General features: G+C 30.2%; 1 protein-coding gene across 2 annotated transcripts in view; it reads left to right on the plus strand.

Annotated features, from left to right (window-relative positions):
* The window catches only part of fry (microtubule binding protein furry), a 789,794-nt gene that overhangs the window by 13,602 nt on the left and 752,804 nt on the right, over positions 1-23,388 (plus strand). For both annotated transcript variants that reach the window (XM_075372343.1, XM_075372344.1), the window contains exons 3-10: positions 218-358; positions 3,140-3,333; positions 4,506-4,693; positions 4,903-5,094; positions 10,939-11,146; positions 16,961-17,098; positions 18,834-19,068; positions 21,965-22,143. In XM_075372343.1, the coding sequence (XP_075228458.1) occupies positions 218-358; positions 3,140-3,333; positions 4,506-4,693; positions 4,903-5,094; positions 10,939-11,146; positions 16,961-17,098; positions 18,834-19,068; positions 21,965-22,143 (1,475 nt within the window). The remainder of the gene's footprint in view (positions 1-217; positions 359-3,139; positions 3,334-4,505; positions 4,694-4,902; positions 5,095-10,938; positions 11,147-16,960; positions 17,099-18,833; positions 19,069-21,964; positions 22,144-23,388) is intronic.

Raw genomic sequence — 23,388 nt, forward strand, 5'->3', positions numbered from 1 at the left:
TTTCAATTTAATCTTTGGCACAGATCTATCTGTAAATGATAGGATTTTTTACGTTCATTTGCTTGATAAAGTTTTTATTAATATTTAATGCAATGTTTTTGTAATATTAATATTGTTAATTCCTAGTATTATATTTGTTAATATGGTTCATTATAATTTTAGATATATTTGTTTTTTAGAATTTTAGATTTACGTTAGTGTTTAATTAATTTTTCAGATAGTATAGGTGATTCTGGGGCCACTGGACTTGGTGCTGATAGTGATGCTTCTAGCAATGATCCAGGTACAAGTGATGTAACTAGTGACTCTCTCAGTCGACCAGATAGTCGTTCAGATACAGTTACAACTGTAACTCTTGGTAAGAATGTTAGAAATTATTTATTAAGTAAATAATATTTCTTGATAAATGCAGATTGATTTATTTGTACCGTAATTCTGTTCCTATATTTCTAATTTTTGTTATTCAAAATATTTTAAATTCTGCATCTGTACTATTTGGTAGAGTGTTTGTTTTTATGTTCACTGATTTTGTGTTTATTTACTTTTTCTACAGAGCTGACTATTCTTATTATTAAGCATTTAATATTATTGGCTCATCTTAAATCCACAACTACTAAACTACTGATCATTGAATGAATGAATGAATCAGTTTTTATTTGGTGGTGATTAAATAATTTAAATGTTATTATAACACCTAATTTAGTGACCTAACACAAGTTTTTGATTAAACTAGACCTAAAAGAACTAAGAAAATAAAAATATTCATGTCTCAGTCATGTATGATTTAGAAACAAAATAAAGTTTCATTAACTAATTATTGAAAGTTTTGTAGAATTTATAAATAAAAAAAAAAAAAAAAAAAAAAAAAAATACAAATTAGTATAATAATGAAATAAAATGAACATTTTAATTAAAATTATATAAGAATTATAGTTCATGAACACATTCTTGAAAAAAAAAAATTATACTAATAATAAAAATGATATTTTTTTATTTACATAAAAATAGCTTCATTTATATAATTTTTAAAAATATTATTTGTATAATTATTGGAGATAACTTAATGTAATTATAATTTTCTATTTGTACAGTGATTTTACCAAAAAGAAACAAGATTTCTTCATTTAAATTTATAGAAAAAAGATTAATACATTTAAAAAAAGTAATTACCAAAATATCTTTATGTAGATGTTAATTATTGTGGAGGGAAAGTAATTCATCAGTGGAATAAAAAATATTTGCAGTTGAAAAACTGTTTTTATTATCTTATATATGTATATTTTTTATTGTGGGAACGAATGTCATATGATAATTTCTTTATGAACTTTTAATCTTCATAAGATGGCTTACAATCAATTGGGTTTTTATACGGATCTCCACAAACCTTTGCTGGTTTCGTACTGACTTTTCGGAGTTGTTTAAGGAACTGTGCCTCATGAACTACATTCCTGCTTTAAATCCTCTTCAGCACCCTCCATCTTCATCCTGCTTGTCATCTTACCTCCACCTTCTTGGTCTTCCTGGTATTCTTCTAACCAATCTTTCATTAAAAACTTTTCGAAACTGCTCTGTCCTTCAAAATTCTCAGAGATATCCAACCCATTTTATTATCATTTATTTTATTTTTTTTAACAATGTAAGTTTTCCAAAAAATGCTCGGTTCTATAATTGTACATTTCTGTCTTTTTCTGAATCATCTTTTGTAAAATGTTCCTTTCCTTTTTACATAAGTAATTGATTCCATTAACTGTTTTCATACTCACTTTTGACCATAGATGATTATTGGTTTTAGGTTTCATATTCTCTAATGTTTCTTCTAAACTTCTTGTTCCATTTTTTGTGTTGCAAAGAGTTAAACAATTTTTTTTTAAATTTGTCTATCTATAATTAGTATTTTATAAATAAATGATAAAATAATAGTCATTAATTATAAATTTTTAAATTATTGTCTACATCTTTCATATTTTCCACTGTATCTAATTGTTTTCTTCTGTTACCTACAAAACCTTTTCTTTGCATGATTAAATGATAGTTCTCCAAGGTAAATTTATCGTATATGAAAGATTGTCAGTTAAATCCATCTTGTTCTCATTAATTTATCATCAAGCCTAGATGTAGTTATTAATTTTTGAGCTATTTTTTGTTGCAAATGTAAATTCTATACATGGTCATTCCAAAAAATGTTTATGTCATCATCATTACTCCTAGTACTTGATTGTTTTAGTGCTGCATATTTTGTACAAGGTATTACTTATTTCGTTTAATTACTGATATATATTAAAAGTAAAGCTGGACCAAGTGTTGGGTCTATAGTAATATCTAGCTAATATTTGACTAATTGTGAACCTAATTTCTTACTACTTCTGTCTCTTTCTTTGTCTATTTTTTCGTTTTCTTCCTAAAAGTTATTGGCTACATCATTTTTTGTAGAATGAGTTCAAATTTCTCAGTCAAAGTTTTGTGTAATTTATTAAGATATTGTGTCTTTGCTTGATCTAGCAGTCAAAGCTAAAGAATTACTTATTTTCAAATTAGATGAAAATGTGGTTATCCTTATTGATTAAATATAAATACGGTATGTTTATTAATTGGTTTATTATTTAAAAGCAGATAAAAATTTCAAAATGGCACCCATGTAACAAAATGTTATTTTGAATATGAATGATCATTTAATATTGATTTCATCTCTTTAGTTGTAAGATAGTTCCATAAGATTATGTAATAAATGTTTACTTTTATTATTTTATTTCTATTTTATATTGTTTGGTTGAATGCCTACTAAGCATATGTATTAAGAATTTATAACTGTAAATAACTTTATTTTCATTTGTAATCTGTTTATTTTGTGGAATAAAGATTATTATTATTATTATTATTATATTAATTTAGTTGTTAAACATGTTGGTTTTATTTTGATTAAATGGAACATCAGTTAAAATATTAAAACTTTTTACTTTTTTTTTGGAATTATTAACAAGTGATGAAATTTTTTATTTGATGTATATTTGATGTAATTTTGTAGTAGAATAAGAAAATAAAGAGCAGTCGTAATTTACTCATTTTTTTATACTTTAATTTATTCAATGTAATGCTTTACTGTATTACTTTCTGATTTTTTATAAATTGTTGCATTTTTTAGAGAGTGATCGTCGTAGTGTCAGTGTTGCCACAATGCTGCCATGGTGTGCTCACAAGGAACGAACGCCTCAGCCTACTTCATCAATTCCAATAGATACAGATATAAGGCCCGGTGAATTTGTTATGCGTACATTGTTTGCTGATTTTACTGTACAGGCTGAAAAAAAAATGGAAGCTGTCCTAGCTGAACCTCAGGTTAGATTAGAATTCACTTATAATCTAAGATGTCTTATTGACTAAGGTCTAATGTTGATGGGACTTATAAAAATAATCTGATAGTAATAATCAGGGTTAATTGTTTTAGTATTTTAATGATGTTTATGTGCCTGAGCTCAACAAAAAAAACCAGTCTTGTTTTTATCATAAATGATTTGGAGTTAGATATTGGAATTATAACGACTGGTTTCAGTTTTAGTGATGTGAGTGATTAACCTTTGGTAGTCTTGGTTTCTCAAGAGCAAAGTTTACAGTAAACGAGGTTAATATATCCTCACGGAAAATATTCAAATGTAACATCATTAAGATCATACTAGCTCAGTTCTTAACTGGTACTTGATTATGGCAGTGTATGGGAATAACCTGCATATTCTCTTAATCTGTAGTATGTTGAGAAGAGCCACGTTGGCATTGCACAGGATTAGAGAGCCTTAAAATAATCTCGCAGCTGTACAAATAGGAATTTTTTTTCTACCTTTGAGGTTCTAGCTAAAGTTAAATTAAAAGCATGTTCAGATTTTTGTATCTATTTAGAAAACAGTACTCTTTTTTTAGCAAATCCTCCTATTCACGTCCAGCAAATAGGAGTATTTGCTAAAAAATTATTATTTAATCCTTTGGGTTGGATTGAATTATTGGATTAAGTAGAGGATGATATCAGTACCAGGAGAATATTTAAAAGATTATCCTGGAGTTTCTCATTTTTGATGTGAAAATTTTTTCAAGGGGAAATCTGACTTTCCTGTCATGGTTGGAAAAGGTTCTGGAACTTATGTGAGATACAGAACTTGACTGGTTGGTCTAGATTTCTGGATTTCACTGTAGCTTTTTGCTAAAGTGCCTTTAGAGGATTTTTCTATACTCCCCCATGCAATGAGAGTAACAATAACACACCATATCAAATATAATCTTCTTATAAAACTGTATCATAATATATGGTTTTTAAATAAATTAAATTATCTTTTTTTCATTTATATTGGTGTTAATTTTTAATTTATTTACTTGCTTTTATTGTATTTTAATCAATAGAGTTTTTTCCCATGTAATAAAAATCTAACGTTAAGAACTTTTGATGTTTTATAAACTAGTTATTATTATTATAATATACAATTTTTTGTTTCATGTATGATATTTTATTGAATTTTATTTAGGAGAGACCACTGTCGAAAGTGCTTCAAAGAGGTGAAGATCCTCAGTTTGACCAATTATTGTCAGCGTTTGGATGTGTTGCTGAACATTGTCTGCCATCTATATTAAGAGCTTTATTTGCTTGGTATGAACGTCAGATGAGTGATAATGCAAATACTGAAGCAAAAAGAGTAGATTTGAAAGGAAAAAGGTACATTATAATGGTATTTTATTACCTGTAATTCATCCGATAAGTAGATGTAACTAACTTTTTAAGTTACTTATAGAATTTATAATTCAGAATATTTACAATCATCGTGACAGTCCTTCCAGTCTTTTAAAGTATATAAACATTTATTAATATTTAATTTTTCTGTGTTTGTTTAAAATTGTGTGTTAATTTATTTTTTTCACGTGCAGTTCAGAAGCAGATAAGACAGATAAAAGTGAGGTAGACCATTATGCTGAAGAACGTAGAGATTTGGCAGTTGAATTTATATTTTGTCTTCTGTTGATTGAAGTACTAAAGCAATTAACATTCCATCCTGGTCATGAGGATCTTGTTTTGTACATTGAAAATATTGCTTTTCGCCACTTCAAATATAAAGAAGGGTAAGTGTGACAGTAAGTTTTGGTAATTGAAAAGTCTTTGTAATATTTTACAGTTATAATTTTTATTATTGAAGGGAAATAATTTTAAAATGTTGTTGTTACTTGAAATATTTGTTTAAAGTGCATGTTACCTTTTATTTTCTTGGAAAGCAGCCTAAGTTGTGAGGTGGTATGTAGCTCAGAGTTGAAGTTAATATCATTGTGTATGTGTAATTTTTTCTACGTTTGTAAAACAGTCCTTGTCCTGCAGTTTTATTATAACTGTTTTAAATTCTTTTTTTTTTTTTTATGTTTTCATTCATGACATAGGCGATGTTATTAATTTAAAAATATAAACTTGCAGTAACAAAATACAATCTATCTCAGTTTTTTATTGAAAAATTTTATACTTTTAAATTAAAAATGTTTTCATTTTTTTAACATTTTACACATAGTGACAAAATATGCTGGACAATGCTAAAGCATCAGGTTTTGCTGAAAGTTCACTATTACGTAAGCAGAAACTACTTGTAATCAGATGATCCAGTGATTCAGAAATCATCTTTTAAGATGCTATGAAAGAATACTAACAGAAAAAGGTGTGGTTATATGAGGTATATTCGGAAAGTAAGGTTACATCATGTCTGTATCACTGACAGAAATTATTTGTTTTAAAGTTGGCATGAAATGGAAGTCCAAGTGAAGAGAACAAGCCTAATTGGGTCAGTAGCTTAATTGGCTATCTCAAAATCATGTCTGAACATGAACCTGGTAATTCCCAATCCTGTTAAGTGTGAAGTGTGAGCTTTCATCTAATATCTTGTTTTTGCTAAAAATGAAAAGCCTGTCATGTAATGACGTAACAAAGTGGTATAGAGCGTTTAAAGATGGTAGAACAAACATTCATGATGAACAGAGGAATGAAAGACCATTGATTTTAACATGAGTGTGTTGATAAACTTGAACTTGATTTACGAAGATTGCTATTTGACTGTAGATGAACTTCATGAAATGTTTGTAGAAGTTGATTGAACTGTACTGTATGAATAACCAGCCATTTGAATTCTTGAAAATTGTAAACAGTGGGTACAAAAAATGTTAACAGAAGAATACAAAACAAACAGAGTTCATTGTGCTTGGGAGTTTCTTGACCATTATGAGCTTGAGGGTGAAGAATTCTTTGAATTTGTTATGAGTGGGAATAAAATCTGGGTGGCTCATACTACACATTGAAATTTAGAAGGTAGTTCCTACTGGTAGTCTCTTAAGGTAGCATACTGGTTCTGCTTCTGCAAAAAAATTCAAAACGCAACAGTCTACAAAAAAAATCATGGCGGCAGCTTTCTGAGATTTAAGAGAAATTTTGCTTATTGATTTTTTGACATCATAAATGTTAACAGATACTGCAAGACTTCAAAAACTTTGTTTGGCCATTCAAAACAAAAGAAGAGGGCAGCTGACAAAGGGAGTGTGTCTGTTGCATAATAATGCTTGGTCCCACACCACATGCAAAACGGTCGATCTCCTCAACAGTTTTGGTTGGGATATTTTGAACCATCCTGCCTGTAGTCCTGACTTGGCACTAAGTGACTTTTTTTTTCACCCTTTTAAACACCATATGGGCAAAAAATGCTTTTCTACTGACAAAGAGGTGAGGTGTGCTGTATGTGAATGGTTGTAGGAGATGGCGCAGGGATTTGTGCACTGGAATGTTGATAACCTGGTTGAAAAAATGCTTGGAACTGAATGGCAGATATATACAAACATATTGATATACTTGCTTAATATTTTATATAAGTTTCATCAATAAATATGCATTTTTCGATTTTTATAAAATTTTGTAATCTTACTTTTTGAACAAACCTTGAATATTAAAAAAAAGGCTAAATTTGTGTGGAAAAGAGGATGTGTGTCTTTGTAAGATTACAAAGACAAAGTGATCTGATTTTTATTTTTTACTTTGAAATTTATACAACAAATGTACACCACAAAATCAAATAATAAATATTATATCACCAGGAAATTTCATCATTGTTTTTATGATGCTGTTTTTCATGAAAGATCAAATCATTGGAAATCTTACAACTAGAGACTTCACCATGGCAATAGGTCCACCTGTTCTTCTCAGTTAGTTCTGAAATTTTTAATTATACATATGTTCTCAAGATTCTCATGCACTTTACTCTAAAGATGTGTCCCCTGTGATTTTTTTTATTATTCTCTACTTGAATATTGCACTTAACATTTTATGATTGAGAGGCAAGAGGTATTATGAAAGACACCACAACTAAATATTATTTGAAAGCAAGACTTCCAAAAAAATTTTAAACAGTGGAAAAAGTACTTTGTTTTGTGTGTTGAGTCACAAGGATTATACTTAAGAATTGAAAATCTAGAAATGAATGTATGAGATTTTTATTTTAAAGTAACATATTTGACTTCATGTGTTAGGAGTCTGACCTTACAGACCTTACAATTTCTTTAGTTGTTGAAACTTTTACTTCTTATATACTGGTACTGGGAATTACAATCTTTTGTGAAGGAATAAGTTAAAGTTTAACTGATGTAAAAGTTTGTTATAAACAAAACTACATATTAGTATATTTGGTAGGTGTATTAATTTTTTAAGTCTGATTGAGAAAACTGCTTTTGATGCTTCAGTTTAGGTTGATAATTCTGAGTTTGACAATTACTTTACCATCAATTTAGAAAGTGATTAACGTGTTTCTTGATGCAGCTCAATGCAGAATTTAGAAAAAATCATTCATTCATAATTACTTTTAATATGATACGAAAATGTAAATTACGTTGTTGTACACATATTTGAAGTAAAATTTTTAGCACAGTCTTACCTAAGCAAGATGAGAGGAAACACCAACTGCCAAACTGTAATTTCCATACAATTTATTTTGTGACAGAATAATTAAAGGATCAAAAAAAAGATGCAGTGAATGTAATAGGTGAAAAACTCCAAACCAATAATTTAATACAAAACAGTTTGTGCCAACCAGCACTTTGAGTGAATGAGTGGGTGTTCTGGTAATGTAGATTCTTTTGTAAACTGTCGAAAATAGTTTGTGTAAAAATGCATCAGAGAAAAAAGAGCTAACCTAAACTATTCAGATGCCCAGAAAAGCGTTCTGCTAGTTGTTAATGAATAAGTTTTACAGTGCAGAGAGTCGGTCTAGAGCATTGATTCTCAAACTTTTTCCCCCTCCGCCTACATTGAGAATCAAAAATTTTCTAGCGCCCCCAAAACTTTTTAAAACTTAGCGAAAAAATAATTGCAATTGGTGTTTTTAAGATGCACTCTTAAAAACAGCAACTGCAATTATTGTTTTTGAGCGTGGCATATCCTATTTCTGAGTTGAAACTTATATTTTAAATGAGAGCAGTTAAAAACACATATTTAATCATATTTGGAAGTATTTTGATTAAAATTGCTCTCAAAAAAGTTACAATTGTATTTATATAATTATATAACAACAATAGTAATAGCATATTCAATATAACAATAAATTTTAGTTTGAAATATCAGGAAAACATAATTTTTGCTTTTTTTTAATCAGCCATCGTTTTCCTAACTGCCTGAATGTCCCCAATTTTCTGTGGGCCTTCTACCGCCTCCCGTGAAGGCCTCCAGCGGCCACAAGGGGGTTTTATCGCCCACTTTGAGAACCAATGTTTTAGAGTATTCAAATATTGTAAACAATTCATCATTAGTTGTGTGCTTGGCTACATCAATCTTAGACCAGAGAACTTTGATAAGCAGTTCTATTTTGCATCTACATACATTACAGTTTGTTAAAATTTGACCATTCTATTTCTACTCTTTGCCTTTTATTTTATTCTTTTTTTAACACCTTTCTATTCTTGCCTATGCAGCTATGGCCTAACAGATAGGTCAAAGGTTAGATTTTTAAACCAGATTTAATATTTCTATTTATAAATACTTTTTAGGAAAAGCATTACATTTACCTCTTATATCAGTTTGTAAAATAATTGTTACATTTATTGTTATCTTCCTATATTAGGATTGTTACTGAATGAAGATGTTTTAGTGCAAGTATCATACATTTTTGACTTTTCAGTTTGTCATATATAAAAGACTGATGCAGAACTTCGTTTGATACTGCCTCTGTGTACCTGTATCAGCAAACTATCATGGATGTGATTCCTTCATAAATAGCTCCTTATAATATGTTTGTGATTGCTTTAGAAACCATGTTGTAAGATATTTTGGCCATTAAATTCTTCTCTTACTTAATAGCTTGCTTCCATTTCTTGTAACATTACTGATAATAAGACTACATCTTAAAACCATGCAGTGCTCTATTTTTATCTTTGAGTCTGTACCCCAATACCATAAAGAAGAATGGAAAATAGATATCATCATTTGATGTTTTGCCTGTTGGTAGGTCTCTGGCACCACTGTTGTCTTTATCTGTTTTTGTCCCATGCTTTTCTTTTTGTCTCATCATAACCTTCATTACCTTTTATGTCATTCATTAACTTCAGCCTCTTCCCTCTTCTTTTTTCACCTTCAACAGAGCCTTCAAGAACTGTATTTATTGTTCCTTTTCCCTTAATTATATATCCTATTTAGTTTCCTTTCCTCCTGATAGTCACCCATGTTGTTCTTTATTCATTTATTCTTCTTAATACTTTGTTACTTTGTCCACCCATTTTATCTTCTCTATCCTTCTTCAGAGCCACATCTCAAAAGCCTTGATATTATTTTTTCCCTTTTCTCCAGTGTTCTTGTTTCACTACTATACAAAGGTATACTCCAAACATATAATTTTACCAGCCTCTTCCTCAGGTTCAGATCCATGTTACTGCAGAGTAGGTTTTTCTTTCTAAAAAAGGCTTCCTTTGGTATAGCAATTCTCATCTTAATCTCTTCTTTACGCCTCCAGTCTTCAGTTAGTACTGTCCCAAAATATCTGTATCTTATTACTTGTTCAATTTTTTCTTCTGTTGTTAAACATCCAGGTCTTCCCTCTCATTCACCTTCATAACTTTTCTTTTCTTTACATTTATTTTCATCCCGTATTTCCTCAACCCCACTTCCAATGCTTTTACCATACCTTGTAATGTCTGAGTGTCTAGTTACAATCAGCAAATTTGACATATTTATTTATATTTCTTCCACCATGCTTACTCCTTTTTAACCATTCAATATTTCTTTCAACATTTCCTCAATTTAAAGGGTGAACAGTTGGTGATAAACAGCAGCCTTGCCTCATTCCTCTGCCTAATTTTAACCAATTTGTGAGATTTTCATTTATTTTCACAGGTGCTTTTTGCTTCATATAAAATTCTCTGATTAGTTTCCTTTCCTTCCAATCAACTCTCTTTTTTTCCAGAATCTCAAAAAATGGTTCCCATTATTATATATTATATAATATTTCAGTATATTTTTCAAATATACTCTTTGAAAATAAGTAAGAATGAAATGTCATCTTAATGGTTTTTATTTAATCATAGCTTTTGAGAAGATCGTCAAAACTATTTTAACATTAGATAAGCTATAGAAGTTCTATAAATATGTAGAACTGATAAGAAAGATTTCTTATCAAAATTTGATGGATGTGTATAGATACACACATCCATCAAATTTTAGTTCTTTAATTTGCAAATTTCTTTTATTTTTTTTATGGTTATTCCCTTTGAAAGCATATTTTGCTCGTGTGCAAGTGAGTAATAAAAAAAAAACAGATCCAAATTATGGGTAAAAATCTGCAAGAAAGTTTGTTTAGTTCATAGTTGTTAATAGAATTAAGACTTTCTTCTTTAATAAACATAAAGTTTTTAATATTACTGATTAATTACAATTGTTTTAAAATATTTTATAATTTTCAGAGTCCAAAGCAGTCCGAATGCAGCAAATATTCATACAGTAGCTGATTTATATGCTGAAGTTATGGGTGCTTTAGCACAGTCAAGATTTATGTCTGTCAGAAAAAGATTTATGGCAGAGTTGAAGGAATTACGTGCTAAAGAGCCAAGCCCGCATACTTCACAAAGTATAATTTCATTATTAATGGGAATGAAATTCTTCAGAGTTAAGGTATTTTGTTTATTAACTTTTGTTTGCAAGACTATTATTTACGGATGTGAAAAAATTAAACTTAATGTAATTAATTAATTACTGAAGAGTACTTGGACAAAACTTGTTTTGGATGTGCTTTAGAGACTATACTGGCTTTAGACCTGTATTTCAGGTTTTCTTCACCCATATAAGAGTTATTTGCCAAGCGTTTTTGCTTGATTGTCCTTATTTGATTAGTAATAATAAAGATATTGTGTAGGAAGAGATATTTTAAGAAATGAGCATGACACCTAGTTTTTTTTTGGGAAAGTATACATGTAGTTCTTTGTAAACTAAGTGTATTTTTAGATGTAGCCTAATTATTTTGGTTAGATTTCTGTGCAGTTGATTTCTTTTTTGGTCACAGTTCATAGATTAGTTTACAACTACTGCCCATATGGATTTTACTTTTGTGTGTACTTTTTCATTAGAATTCTGACATCCTCCATTATTTGATTTGTACATTAGAATTTCTTCATTTGTATTGCTTCCTAAAATATAATCCTCACTTATTGTTTTAGTAATTCCCTTGGGCCATACAATGTCGCCAATAAGTTTGTTTTCTCTTGATAATATTTTCCATATTTCTCTTTTCCTTCTCTCCTATCAAAAATTTCATTGCTGATTTTTGTTACTCGTTCTGTTTTCAATAATTTCTATGTTGTCTTATTTCAAACGACTAGCCTCTTTTCTTCTCTCTCAATACATCAGTCTCTCCATATGCAGGAGAGATAGTCTTCAAAAATTCTTTAATTGTTTTATGGTTTTTTAATATGACAGTCAGGAACTTATTTTTGCTATTGAATGTGGTTTTTAGCTGTCTATTTCTACAAAATCTATTTCACTTACTACTCCCATTCTTAGTGATTTTTTCCATCCTTTTTTATTTGTTAATATACTCATATTAGTTTGTTCATCTTTGCTGCAGGTGATGACTTTATATTTTTCTTATCTTTAAGTTATATTCATTAATGAAAACCTCCCCCTTTTTTTTCTTTAGCTATTGCTCTTTTTCATCAATAATAGCTGCAAAATGTAACAGAAATTCTTTCTTTACACATGTACACTTCTCCACAAGTTTGTTTACTTTATTGAGATTATCATGTTGTGTATCTATGTTAAACAGTTCAGTAAAAATAGTGTAGCATTGCCTAAGATTACTTTCACTTCTTCCTGTGTTTCTCCAAGATTTATTATTTCTCTTACTTTTATGTAGTCATCAAATCATTTGTCTGGTTCATGTGTTGATAACTTCTTAAAACAGTGTTCATAATAACTACTTGATATGTCTTGTTTCAGTCAATAGTTTTTAATACCTTCTTTATATATACAAATTCCTGAAATGTTTCTTTCCTTTCCATTCTTCTTTCATTTTCAAATCTCTGAGCCTGTATAGCTTCTGCTGCTAAACCCAAACTGTTGGCACACGTATACTTATTATTCTATACTTTTTGAATCTTAAAATATTTCTAGTTGATAATTTGATAGTTTTGAGTTACTTAGATAATTTTTCTGTTTTGATCATATCTATTTGGATTGTAGTATTATGATATGCAAAAATTATATCTTTCATTTTCTACTTTTCCTTATTTTCTTGGTTATACATCTGCTTCATTTTATCTAGGTTTGAAAAATCTGTTCATTAAAATTTGCATTTCAGTAAAGCCTCATTATTTATGAACTATTTCTAGCCCAAAGTGTTCGACTTAAAGAGTTGCCTACTTTACAGAGGTGAATATTATTTGAAGAATTCCTTTTTTATTTTTTGATATATTGTTCTATTATTATCCACTAAGATAACATTAAATAAAGAACACATACTGAAAAATGAATAAAAATTAACGTTTAAACTTAATTAATGAAGTAAATGTAAAAGTTTTGAATTTGATATGATAATTCGTATTCAAAAATCAATTAATATATAACTAAATTAACAATATACATTAAAAAATAGTTTAAAAGTTAAATATCACTTGAAAAATGTACACAAACAAGTAAAATTCAAAATTCTAAGTTTAAAAATGTAACTGTTTAGTTCACAGCAAAACACAATGTGGATTTACTTATTAATTAAAAGACAACTAAATGATTAGGACAAGAGACATTTTATGAAATTGTTTTGGAAATATTGCATAACAATATGTTTCAATAACAAAATAACTTATTTCTTTAACTTTATTTGAAGGTAATAATTCTGTAATAAATGAAATGCCAGTTATTCCAATAATTTTTTTTTGATCTGGCGTATGTAATACAGTACTATATTTAAAATATAGTGTTTATGCTAGTTTATTTTAAGGTTTTAAATATAGTTCTAACACTTAAGATGTTGAATGTTGGATGCCGCCACATTCAATGCCTCCATAACTCCTGATAAGGCATCCATGTACTTCCAAAAACCAAATTGGTTATCTTATAATCCTCTGTGTTTGTTAATTTCTATCACTAGTCATATCGTTATCAAAGCCTCAAAAAGCTTGCTTAGAGTATTGATTAAAGCCAAGGGTCTAAATCCTTTGTTTTCCTTTTGGATTAGGACCAATCTGGTTTTTTCAAGTTACAGGTATCATCTCATAACAAATACCCTTGTTAAATTCTTCAAGTAGTGTCAGAGGTGATTCATCCACCAAGACTCTTGAGTATCTCAGCCGGGATGCCATCCAACCTTGGTCTCTTCTGAGCTCCCAGCTTGCCGATTGTGTATAGGAGCACATCCGTCATGAACTGGGGAATCTCCATGGCCACAATTTCCCTTTTCTGCCAGTGCTGGTCTTTAGGGAAGAGTTCCCCTCATGACCTCTTCAGCTGTGCAGTAGGCAACCTAGGTAACGATCTACAAATTTTCCCATAACCACTTTGTAGGCATTTCAGAAGGGGTTCTCATCTAGGTTGTCACATATTTCCATCCACTTAGCTTCCTCAGATTTGACAATCTCTCTCTTAAGCTGTTTATGAACTTGCCTCAGCAGGGCCATTGTATGCTTATTGTCGGTTTAGTCGCCCCTCTTCCTTTATCTAGTGAATCTTCTCCTGTGTTTAATACAGTTTCTCCTAGTGGCCTCCACCTCAGGACAGCACCAATAGACCGATTTGTGGTCCTCTCCGGTGCTTCTTTCACCTAATGTTTCTCTGCATGTGTCCAGCTCTTCCAGTCCAATGCCCTCGGAGCTATGGCCAGCCACTTTCTTCACATATGCATCTTGAATTTCAGGGACGTGGGTTGGTCTCATTCTCCAAGGTTCCAAGACACCAATTTCATGACCTCGCAGCCCCCCAACAACCATTTCTATACAGCGATGGTCGCTGAGGGTTTCATCCTCCAACACATGCCTCTTGCTTCAGACTCCTCACCAGAGAGGTCCAGGGTGAAACCACTATCCCCTTTGTGAAACATGTGTTCACCAAAGGTGTTCACATACACCATGTTTACAGAGGCCACCAAGACTGAGTATCTCAGCCGGGATGCCATCCTGCCTTGGTCCCTTCTGAGACTCTAGCTTGTCGATTGCATATAGGAGCTCATCCATCGTGAACTGGGGAATCTCCATGGTCAGTATACCACCTCACCAGCCAATATACTGTCTGTTAGATTTAATGTTTCACTGCCCAATTCAGGGGAGTTGAAGTCTCTGCATACAAATGCCTGGCCCTTTGCCTCCACGGATCTGCAATTAAGCTCTCTATTTATTAGCAAATTCTGCTATTGGTATGTTGGGTGAGGCATGGCAACTATAAAAAATCCTGCCACCAATTTCAACCCAGATGAACCCCAATCCTTTAATCACACCCTGCTAATAACTTATCACATCCTGCTTAGGAACTGTTACAATGGTGCATGTATATTCTTCACCTGCAAACCATCCCACGGTTTTCACCACACCAAGGTGTTTGGCTCTGCAATCAGCAATAACTCTTTCCTGTAATCCTTGGCCATGGCCCACAGTAAATCATGAGACTGCTGGGATTTTTGGTATTCAGCTGTAATACTTTCATTGAGCTCTGCATAAAGTACTGCCATATCTGTGGCCCTCCATACCATAATTTCTACAGTTGCTGGCTCTTTGTACCCCGCCTTAAAGTGGCATCCTTCACACAATTGAAGCAGCAATGTGTACGGTCTGATCCCTGGCATCTGGAGGCTTTATGTCCCAGGTCCCAGCACCGATAAGCCTGCACCACTTTTTCCATATCTCCTGATAGCTTTTTGAGCTCTCTGTATGGCTCTTCTCTGCATGTTTCATCAGTGTCCCACTGACACTGATGAGCACCTTCATACATTTGACCATCTTGACTTCTTGGGGAGAGTGTTCCATCCTCTTCCCTTGCATCCTCTCAGGATCTGTTAGGGGTCATGTTAGCAGATCTACTCCTCTTTCTGTGTACTTTTCTCCTTTTGTCCGGCAAATTGCTCTCATTTGTGACAGTCTCAGGAGCTGGCAGTGTATTGCAGCGCTTGCTGCTGCTGGCTCCTGCTTTTCACCATTTTAAGAAGCAGGAAGTTCCAAATGATCTAATATTGCCAGACGGAATTCAGATGCTCAATTCCAAACATTTTAACACTCCACATGCTATTTTTGAGGGTTGTGGGGGGTGAAGGAAAATGTATCTCCCCAAAGATACAGTAATATTTTTTTGGGGGGTAAAAAGTTTGGCAGTGCCGAGATCCGGTGAGAACCGAGAGGAGATTTGGATTTATATGGAAAGGGTAGAGAGATAATTGATTGGGAAGATTCCCCCTTATACTAGCTCTCAGGACTTAAAATATTTCCAATCAAAAAACAGAAAATACACTAAGTCCTTGTTTACCCCAATCAGTAGTGATGTCACTAACTTGCTTCGACACATCAAAAGACTTAGGACAATTTTTCTAGCTTTTGATGTTAGAATAGCCAGTTCACTAATACTTACAATAGGAAAGCACAAAAATCTAAACAAAATGACAGTCTGTTGATCAATACTCACAAAAATTTACAGATATATCCAATAAATAACCACTGACAAGACTGAACTCACAAATCAATTAAAAAGCACCAAAAAAACCATCCAAAAGTATAACAATTGCAGAGTGGTATGCAACACATGTTCATACAGTGAGACCTCCAATTCAACTGTCCTGTATGACCTGTGTTGTTAAAACTGACTTGTGTTGGGCATGTATCTGGTCTAACACTGAACCTGTTTCACAAAATTTTTTAACTAACTTCTGAATAATAATTTTCACTGGTGCTTTCTTTTAAAATTTCCCCCTGAACTTTTGCTTACGCACAACATGAGATTTTATCCCTAAATAAGTCTGCATCACAAATACACATTCTTCAATGGTTAAATCGCATTTTAACAAATAACAATAAACAATTACAGTACCTTGTTCAAAGCTAATACTCAACACAGACTGGCAATACTCAAATGTGTAGGCAATAAACAGTCCTCTCCACCCCCCTTCCAGTCGTACTAACATCTTCCACATTATTTTAACCATCTCACACCAATATATGCATTTTAACAAAAATATGCATTCAGTATCAACTACTAAGTGATGTGGTGGCCTCTTTTAAGTTATCTTGTTCTAGGCGAGTGTTTACGGCTATTAAGGCTGTCTCTCACATCCTAACTGCTAAACTCTTCTATCCTGCCAACTTTCCTTCTTCAAATTCTTCTCTCCATCGTTTCAATTACTCCAGATATCCACTGCTTTGGAGGTCATCCATGTTTTCACCTCTCTCCTGGAGTCCAATATATATATATATATATATATATAATTATTATTATTTTTATTAACTTTTTTTTTTGCAGATGGTACCAATTGAAGAATTTGAAGCGTCCTTTCAGTTTATGCAGGAATGTGCTCAGTATTTCCTTGAAGTTAAGGATAAAGATGTAAAACATGCTTTAGCTGGATTGTTTGTTGAAATACTTGTACCGGTTGCTGCTGTAAGTATAATCAATTTTTTTTAGTTTATATTCAGATATTTTTCACAAATTTTTTTTTTTATTTAGTTATTGAATTTAAAACATTATAGAAATGAATAAATAAATGTGTTTAAATATTTCTAACATATTTTTTTTAATCTCCATTGTTTGAATTCTCACATTAAGTAAAATAAATAAAGTGGGTTAAAATTAATGATAAAAAATCTGACTGTTTATCAATTTTTCACATCAAATGTATAGAAAAAGTAAATAAAATGTTTATCAATAAAAGGAAACTTTATGATCACTTTTTGAATCACTCACCATGCTAGAAATAACTTTGGGGAAGTTGATGAATATGAAATAATGTTTTAAAAGTTATTTTAAATTTGCTTTTATCCAGAGTCATTTTTAGGATCAAGATCATTTTTAGGATATAAAGATTTTGATGTCTTATTAACAAAGATCAGTGCAACTAACAATGCCATAAACATATCAAATACATTATCATATTTATTGCTGGATTAAACCTAGAAAAAATTCTTGTTTAAACCCATTAAAGTTTTACGACTTGTAAGTTTAAAAATGTCAGCCACATAGTATGAAGTTTCCAGTTAGTGTTTTTAAGTGATGTTTCTGATTTAAAATTTAGTTTAATCAGTTTTGAAATTATCAATTCCAAATTAGTTACTTTTATAATCTATACAAGTGACAAATTTTTAACTTGGCTGTGCCAAATAAACCCACCGGGTTGGTCTAGTGGTGAATGCATCTTCCCAAATCAGCTGATTTGGAAGTCGAGAGGTCCAGGTTCAAGTCCTAGTAAAGTCAGTTATTTTTACACTGATTTGATTACTAGATCGTGGATACCGGTGTTCTTTGGTGGTTGGGTTTCAATTAACCACACATCTTAGGAACGGTCGAACTGTGACTGTACACTTCATTTACACTCATACATATCATCATCTGAAGTATTATCTGAATACTAATTACCAGAGGCTTAACAGGGGCTATGTGTCAAATAGGTTTTTTAGTACTTTGATATTAGTATGGTAGGTTGAAAATTGTCTATAGAAACTTTTTTAATTTTATTAAATGAAACTGATGATTTGTGAGAGATTAGAATCTAATTTTAGGTTTAAATTGTTTATAAAAAGGAATAAATTGAAAAGTTTGTATAATTTTGAATGTGGCTCTGTAAATTGCATTCCTTTTCATGACTTAAGTTTTTAAAAATGTAGTACACTTTTCAAGAATAATTTTATTAACATGAAATTGAATCTAACTATACACTAGGTATGATAGTGATTTTTATACATTGTCAAAATATTTCCAATTGTTTTTAAGTAGCTTTGGTTGATGATTGGTATTGTTGAATTCACTATTTGTTTGAAGCTATTTATTGTACTTTTTTATAATTAGGAGGATGTGCTTTGAATGTGTAAAACTAAAATTAGAAGTAAGTCTGCTCATCTTTATTTTTTTTAATATGTTGTGTTTTTTAATTAAAATATCCCATAAAATTTCCCCATTGATTTGTTTAACAGTTCCATCATTTTGTTTTTAATGTTTTTAGTTTTATTTACCAATTTTGTCATTATTTATTATCACTATTTCCTCCTGAATACATGCCTTGTTTATTTCAGTCATCTTAAATTTCTTGTGCGGGTTTAATTTTTTTGTTATTATTTGCACTATTTTCTAAAATAATTTGTTTTGTTTTAATATTAATTTGGAAAATGTTTTCTTTTTATAGACTGTGAAGAATGAAGTAAATGTTCCATGTCTGAAGAATTTTGTTGAGTCATTATATTCACAAACTCTGGATATGTGTACCAAATCTAAACATAGATTGGCGCTTTTTCCTCTTGTTACGTGCTTATTGTGTGTTTCACAAAAAACATTCTTCTTACAGAATTGGCATTATTTTCTAGCTATGTGTCTTTCACATTTAAAAAATAGAGATCCAAAGATGTCTAGGGTTGCTTTAGGTAATACTATTTAATTCACTTTATTATTCATATTTATGTAAACTAACATGTATGCTATTTAGATTTTTGTGTAAACATGATGTGTTGGTAGGGGTGTATTATACCTGATGGATACACAAAAGTAAATTAAAAAAACCTTATTTCTTGAAACAAATTATTTATTAAAGTTGACTGAAAATATTGTTATGATTTATTTAACATTATTATGATGAATGTGATGCCTGATCTAAATGAGATGTTTATGTATTTGAAGTATTTTGTGTAACCTAATTTTTCCTTTTTTTTCTCGTTTTAGCTGCATCATAATTTGTCATTTTAATAGATTAAAATATAAAATATTAGGATATCAATTTTATTATGTAATGTAGCTGAACAAGTTAGTTTGCTTAACTTAAAAGTTTACTATTCTACAGTAAATGTTCAAAATGCTTCTTCTCTACAGCTTGGCAGTGTGCTAACCTCAATTAATATCCGTTTATAACTTGTTTATCATATCTGGTGATACACGAGTGTATTCACAATTTGTCAATATCTGCAGGTTTTGTTTTGTGAACAATACGTTTCAAATACCCCTAAGAAAAGTAATCCAGAGGAGGCAGACCATTCTATGGCTCTCTATGATCTATCCAGCGATTTGGAAATTGTTGATTTAAGATTTGTCTTGCCCTAAGATAATAATGGGCTCATGTCCTGAAACTATATGTTATTATTTAATTCTTGTCCAACATTTTCCCAGATATTGGGTAAAATCCTATAGGCTAAAGTTACAGTAAGCATCTCCTGTAAGATTCTGATCTAAAATAAAAGGCCCTACAATACAATGACCAATTCGTGCCCAAACGTTCATTTTTTGAGGGTACTGTGTATGAGATTCCAACATCCATCTAGGATTATTATTGCTCTAATATCAACAGTTTTGCTTATTCACATTGCAATTTAACATAAAAGTCATCAGTAAATATTATTGAATTAGAAAAATTTGCATTATATCTAATTTTTGCTTTATAATATCACAATACTCAACTCGGCAGTCAAAATCATCTTCCGAAAGTTCTTGCACCAGGTCTAGCTTATAAGGGTGAAATTTATTTAAGAATTTTTGAAGTGAAAAATAACTGATATCATGTAGGACAACAACTTTCCGAACCGATAAATGGGGGGTCTTTAACAAAGGTCTGCAATATATCTAATGACTTTGCATTAGTTGTGACAGTTCTTGGTCTACCGGTGCGAGAACAATTCTTTACAGTAGCAGTTTCTTCAAATGGCTATTGTTTTGACCAACATTATTTCTTATTGGTTCTCTTTTGGAAATATGTTTTTAAATAAATCACATACCTCTTGTAAAGGTCGAACTTTGTCACCATACCCATACATCATCAACAGATTTATTCATTTGCTTTCACTTAAAGAAGGCATTGTTATTCAAAGATTTAAAATAAAACTAAATAAATGAACGAGGAGAATAATAAAACTTTCACCAAAAAACAAATTTGAACCACTTGGCCTACAACTAAATTTTTTCTTCCACTATCAGTTTTTGCCATTACAGGTATGATGAAGTAAAAAAAGTGAAATGAAATTGTATTGAAGTTGCATTGTTTCAACGTAATACAAACTGCATTGTTGTAAATTATCAGCTGATATTAACCCTTAACATTAGTTTTTATTTAGAAAATAATATCAGTTGATGTAGCCATTTAATTTGTTGTTAATTATTAGTTATTGTTTATTATTATCAGTGAAATAGCACTGTTTAAAGTTCATTATTGTATGTATTAAGAATGTAAAGAGCAATAAAACTGTTTATCCAGCGTGTTTTACTACATTTAATTGTTATTACGATTTTTCTGTCATTGCAAATTTGAATGCTCATAACTCAATAACGAAGACATTAACAAAAAAACAGGTTTCACCATAATGCAGATTTAAAAAAAAATATTTAGAACACACTTTTTTTGCCTCCAAACACCACAGATATGCAATATAAAGCTGTTTCCATATTAATGTATCGCCAATATATATATATATATTTTTTTTTGAAATACAAATAGTTCATCAACAAGGTCAATTATTTGTTGCAATGTAAGTGTAGTATTATACTGATTGTAAAAATAATTTAGAAACTGGAGATTTGTAAAAACAATAAAAAATGAATATGCTTGAAAAATATTATATTTATAAATTTAAACAAAATTATGTAACGATGAACCACCAGATCGTATTCGAAGATGATATTATACATTAAAGATATGGTGGGTTGTAGTAGTTGGCAACAATGATTATGAATATAAGATGTTATGTTTTAAATTTACATCATTCCAATAATGGCAGTGAATTTGTATTGTTATTAAAATTTTGTAGTTATTAATGTGTTTATGATTCCTAAATTTTTAAGTTTTGTTATTATCTGTTTGATATAATTATAGAATTCCTGTGTATGTTTGTATTTTACAATTATATCTATTACAAAGAACAGATTGTTAAACAGACCCGTTACTATAAAAAAAAGAATTCCTTTTAGTTCTTTCTGAATTCTTCTTTTCATTATTGTTTTCTTTTTATTCTTAATTGCAAGAAATTCATAAACACCCTGGTCCATTATACTTGTCTGTTACAGTGTGTGTATATATATATATATATATATTGAACATTTGATTATAGAGTTCTTGTTATCCATGCTATATTAAAATGCATCAGAAATATTTATGGATTATTTGGTAATCTTTTTAACGTTATCAATTGGAAGACATATACTCATATGATAGTATATACATATAAATATACATTTTTTAAATTAATTAGTAAGTGCTATATAATAATTAGCAAATTAAGTTTGTTTTGGTATATTTTTTGTAGTGATCAATATGTTTTACTTTATTATTATTGCTTACAGAATCTCTGTATCGATTGTTGTGGGTGTATATGATACGAATAAAATGTGAAAGTAATTCAGCAACACAGTCTAGATTGCAGAGTATTGTTAATTCCTTGTTTCCTAAAGGTTCAAAAGCAGTTGTTCCAAGAGATACACCCTTAAATATATTTGTAAAAATAATACAATTTATAGCTCAGGTAATGTTTTTAAGTTATATGTATTTTTTTTTTTTTTGTTTTTGTTTGTGTACATATGAATGTTACACGTAGAAATAAGAAGTAGTTGGTCTATAATTTTGTTTATGTTTATGTTTGATAATTTAATCAAAAATTTACCACATTATTTGTTTTATATTTTACGAAGGGGTATTCATTTTTGGTTAGTTTTTCTACATAATCAGAAAGAACTTGTTCTTTAGTTTACATAAGATGATGATATCATAATTGTGTACTGCTTTTATTCTGTGATTTGCAGTTTGGTTTTTAATCCACTTAAGTTGCTATTATATCCCAATACTGCATTTTAATGAAGAATATGAAACTAATGAAATGGTGAAGAATACATCAGACTTTGCTAGGAATTGTACCCAAGCTAACTGATATAGTAACCAGTTTATTGATGCACTAACTGGGCAGTAAAAGAGCCCAAAGACTGGTTTTGATGAATGTTAACAATAACTTAAAAATTAAACGTGATAAAGTTTTATGTCAGTTAATTAATTTATTTGTAGATTATTATTGAAAAATAAAATGTATTTAATAACTTATTTCATCACTGGGATGTGAAGTAGAGCTGTTATTTTAAGGATGATAACTTTTTAATTCTTATTATTACTTTTGACTTGATAAAAATGAGATAACACAGTCTTGGTATATGTTGGATTACTGTCTTTTAGGTACTTTTAAACTTTTAGAACATTCTTTTAAATTTCCTGGTTTTCCCTGTATAAAGTTATTGGCTCTAAAGTTGAAGTTGTTCTTACTAAAGTTGAAAACATATCAGGTTTAAATGAAGATTGAGTTGATGTTTATGTCAATCTATCATTTAATAAGAGTTTGTTTCAATAATATGAGCACTTTCCAACCAAAAATATTAAAACTCATTAAAACAAATAATAAAAAGAATAAATTTAAATCAAAAGAGTAAATAAAATTTGGATTAAAAACAATAAGTGAATTAAAACAATAAGAAAAAGTAAATCCATGTAGTTTAATTTGTTGTTATATAGTTTATCTCTAGCCTGTGTATTTTTTAGGTGAAACCAAAATTTACGTGGTTAATACTTTTACACATTTTTTTCATTTACATTTTGAATCTCTTTTCTGCCTTGCAAGCAAGTTCTATACACTTCCTAGCTTTGACAATCTTGCATCAAAAATTTTTGTAAGATTTCTAAAGCATTCTTTCTTTCTGTAACATCAGTAGTAGTCTTCTCCATTTTT

The sequence above is a fragment of the Lycorma delicatula genome, chromosome 8, assembly GCF_047948215.1.
Source record: "Lycorma delicatula isolate Av1 chromosome 8, ASM4794821v1, whole genome shotgun sequence".
NCBI lineage: Eukaryota > Metazoa > Arthropoda > Insecta > Hemiptera > Fulgoridae > Lycorma > Lycorma delicatula.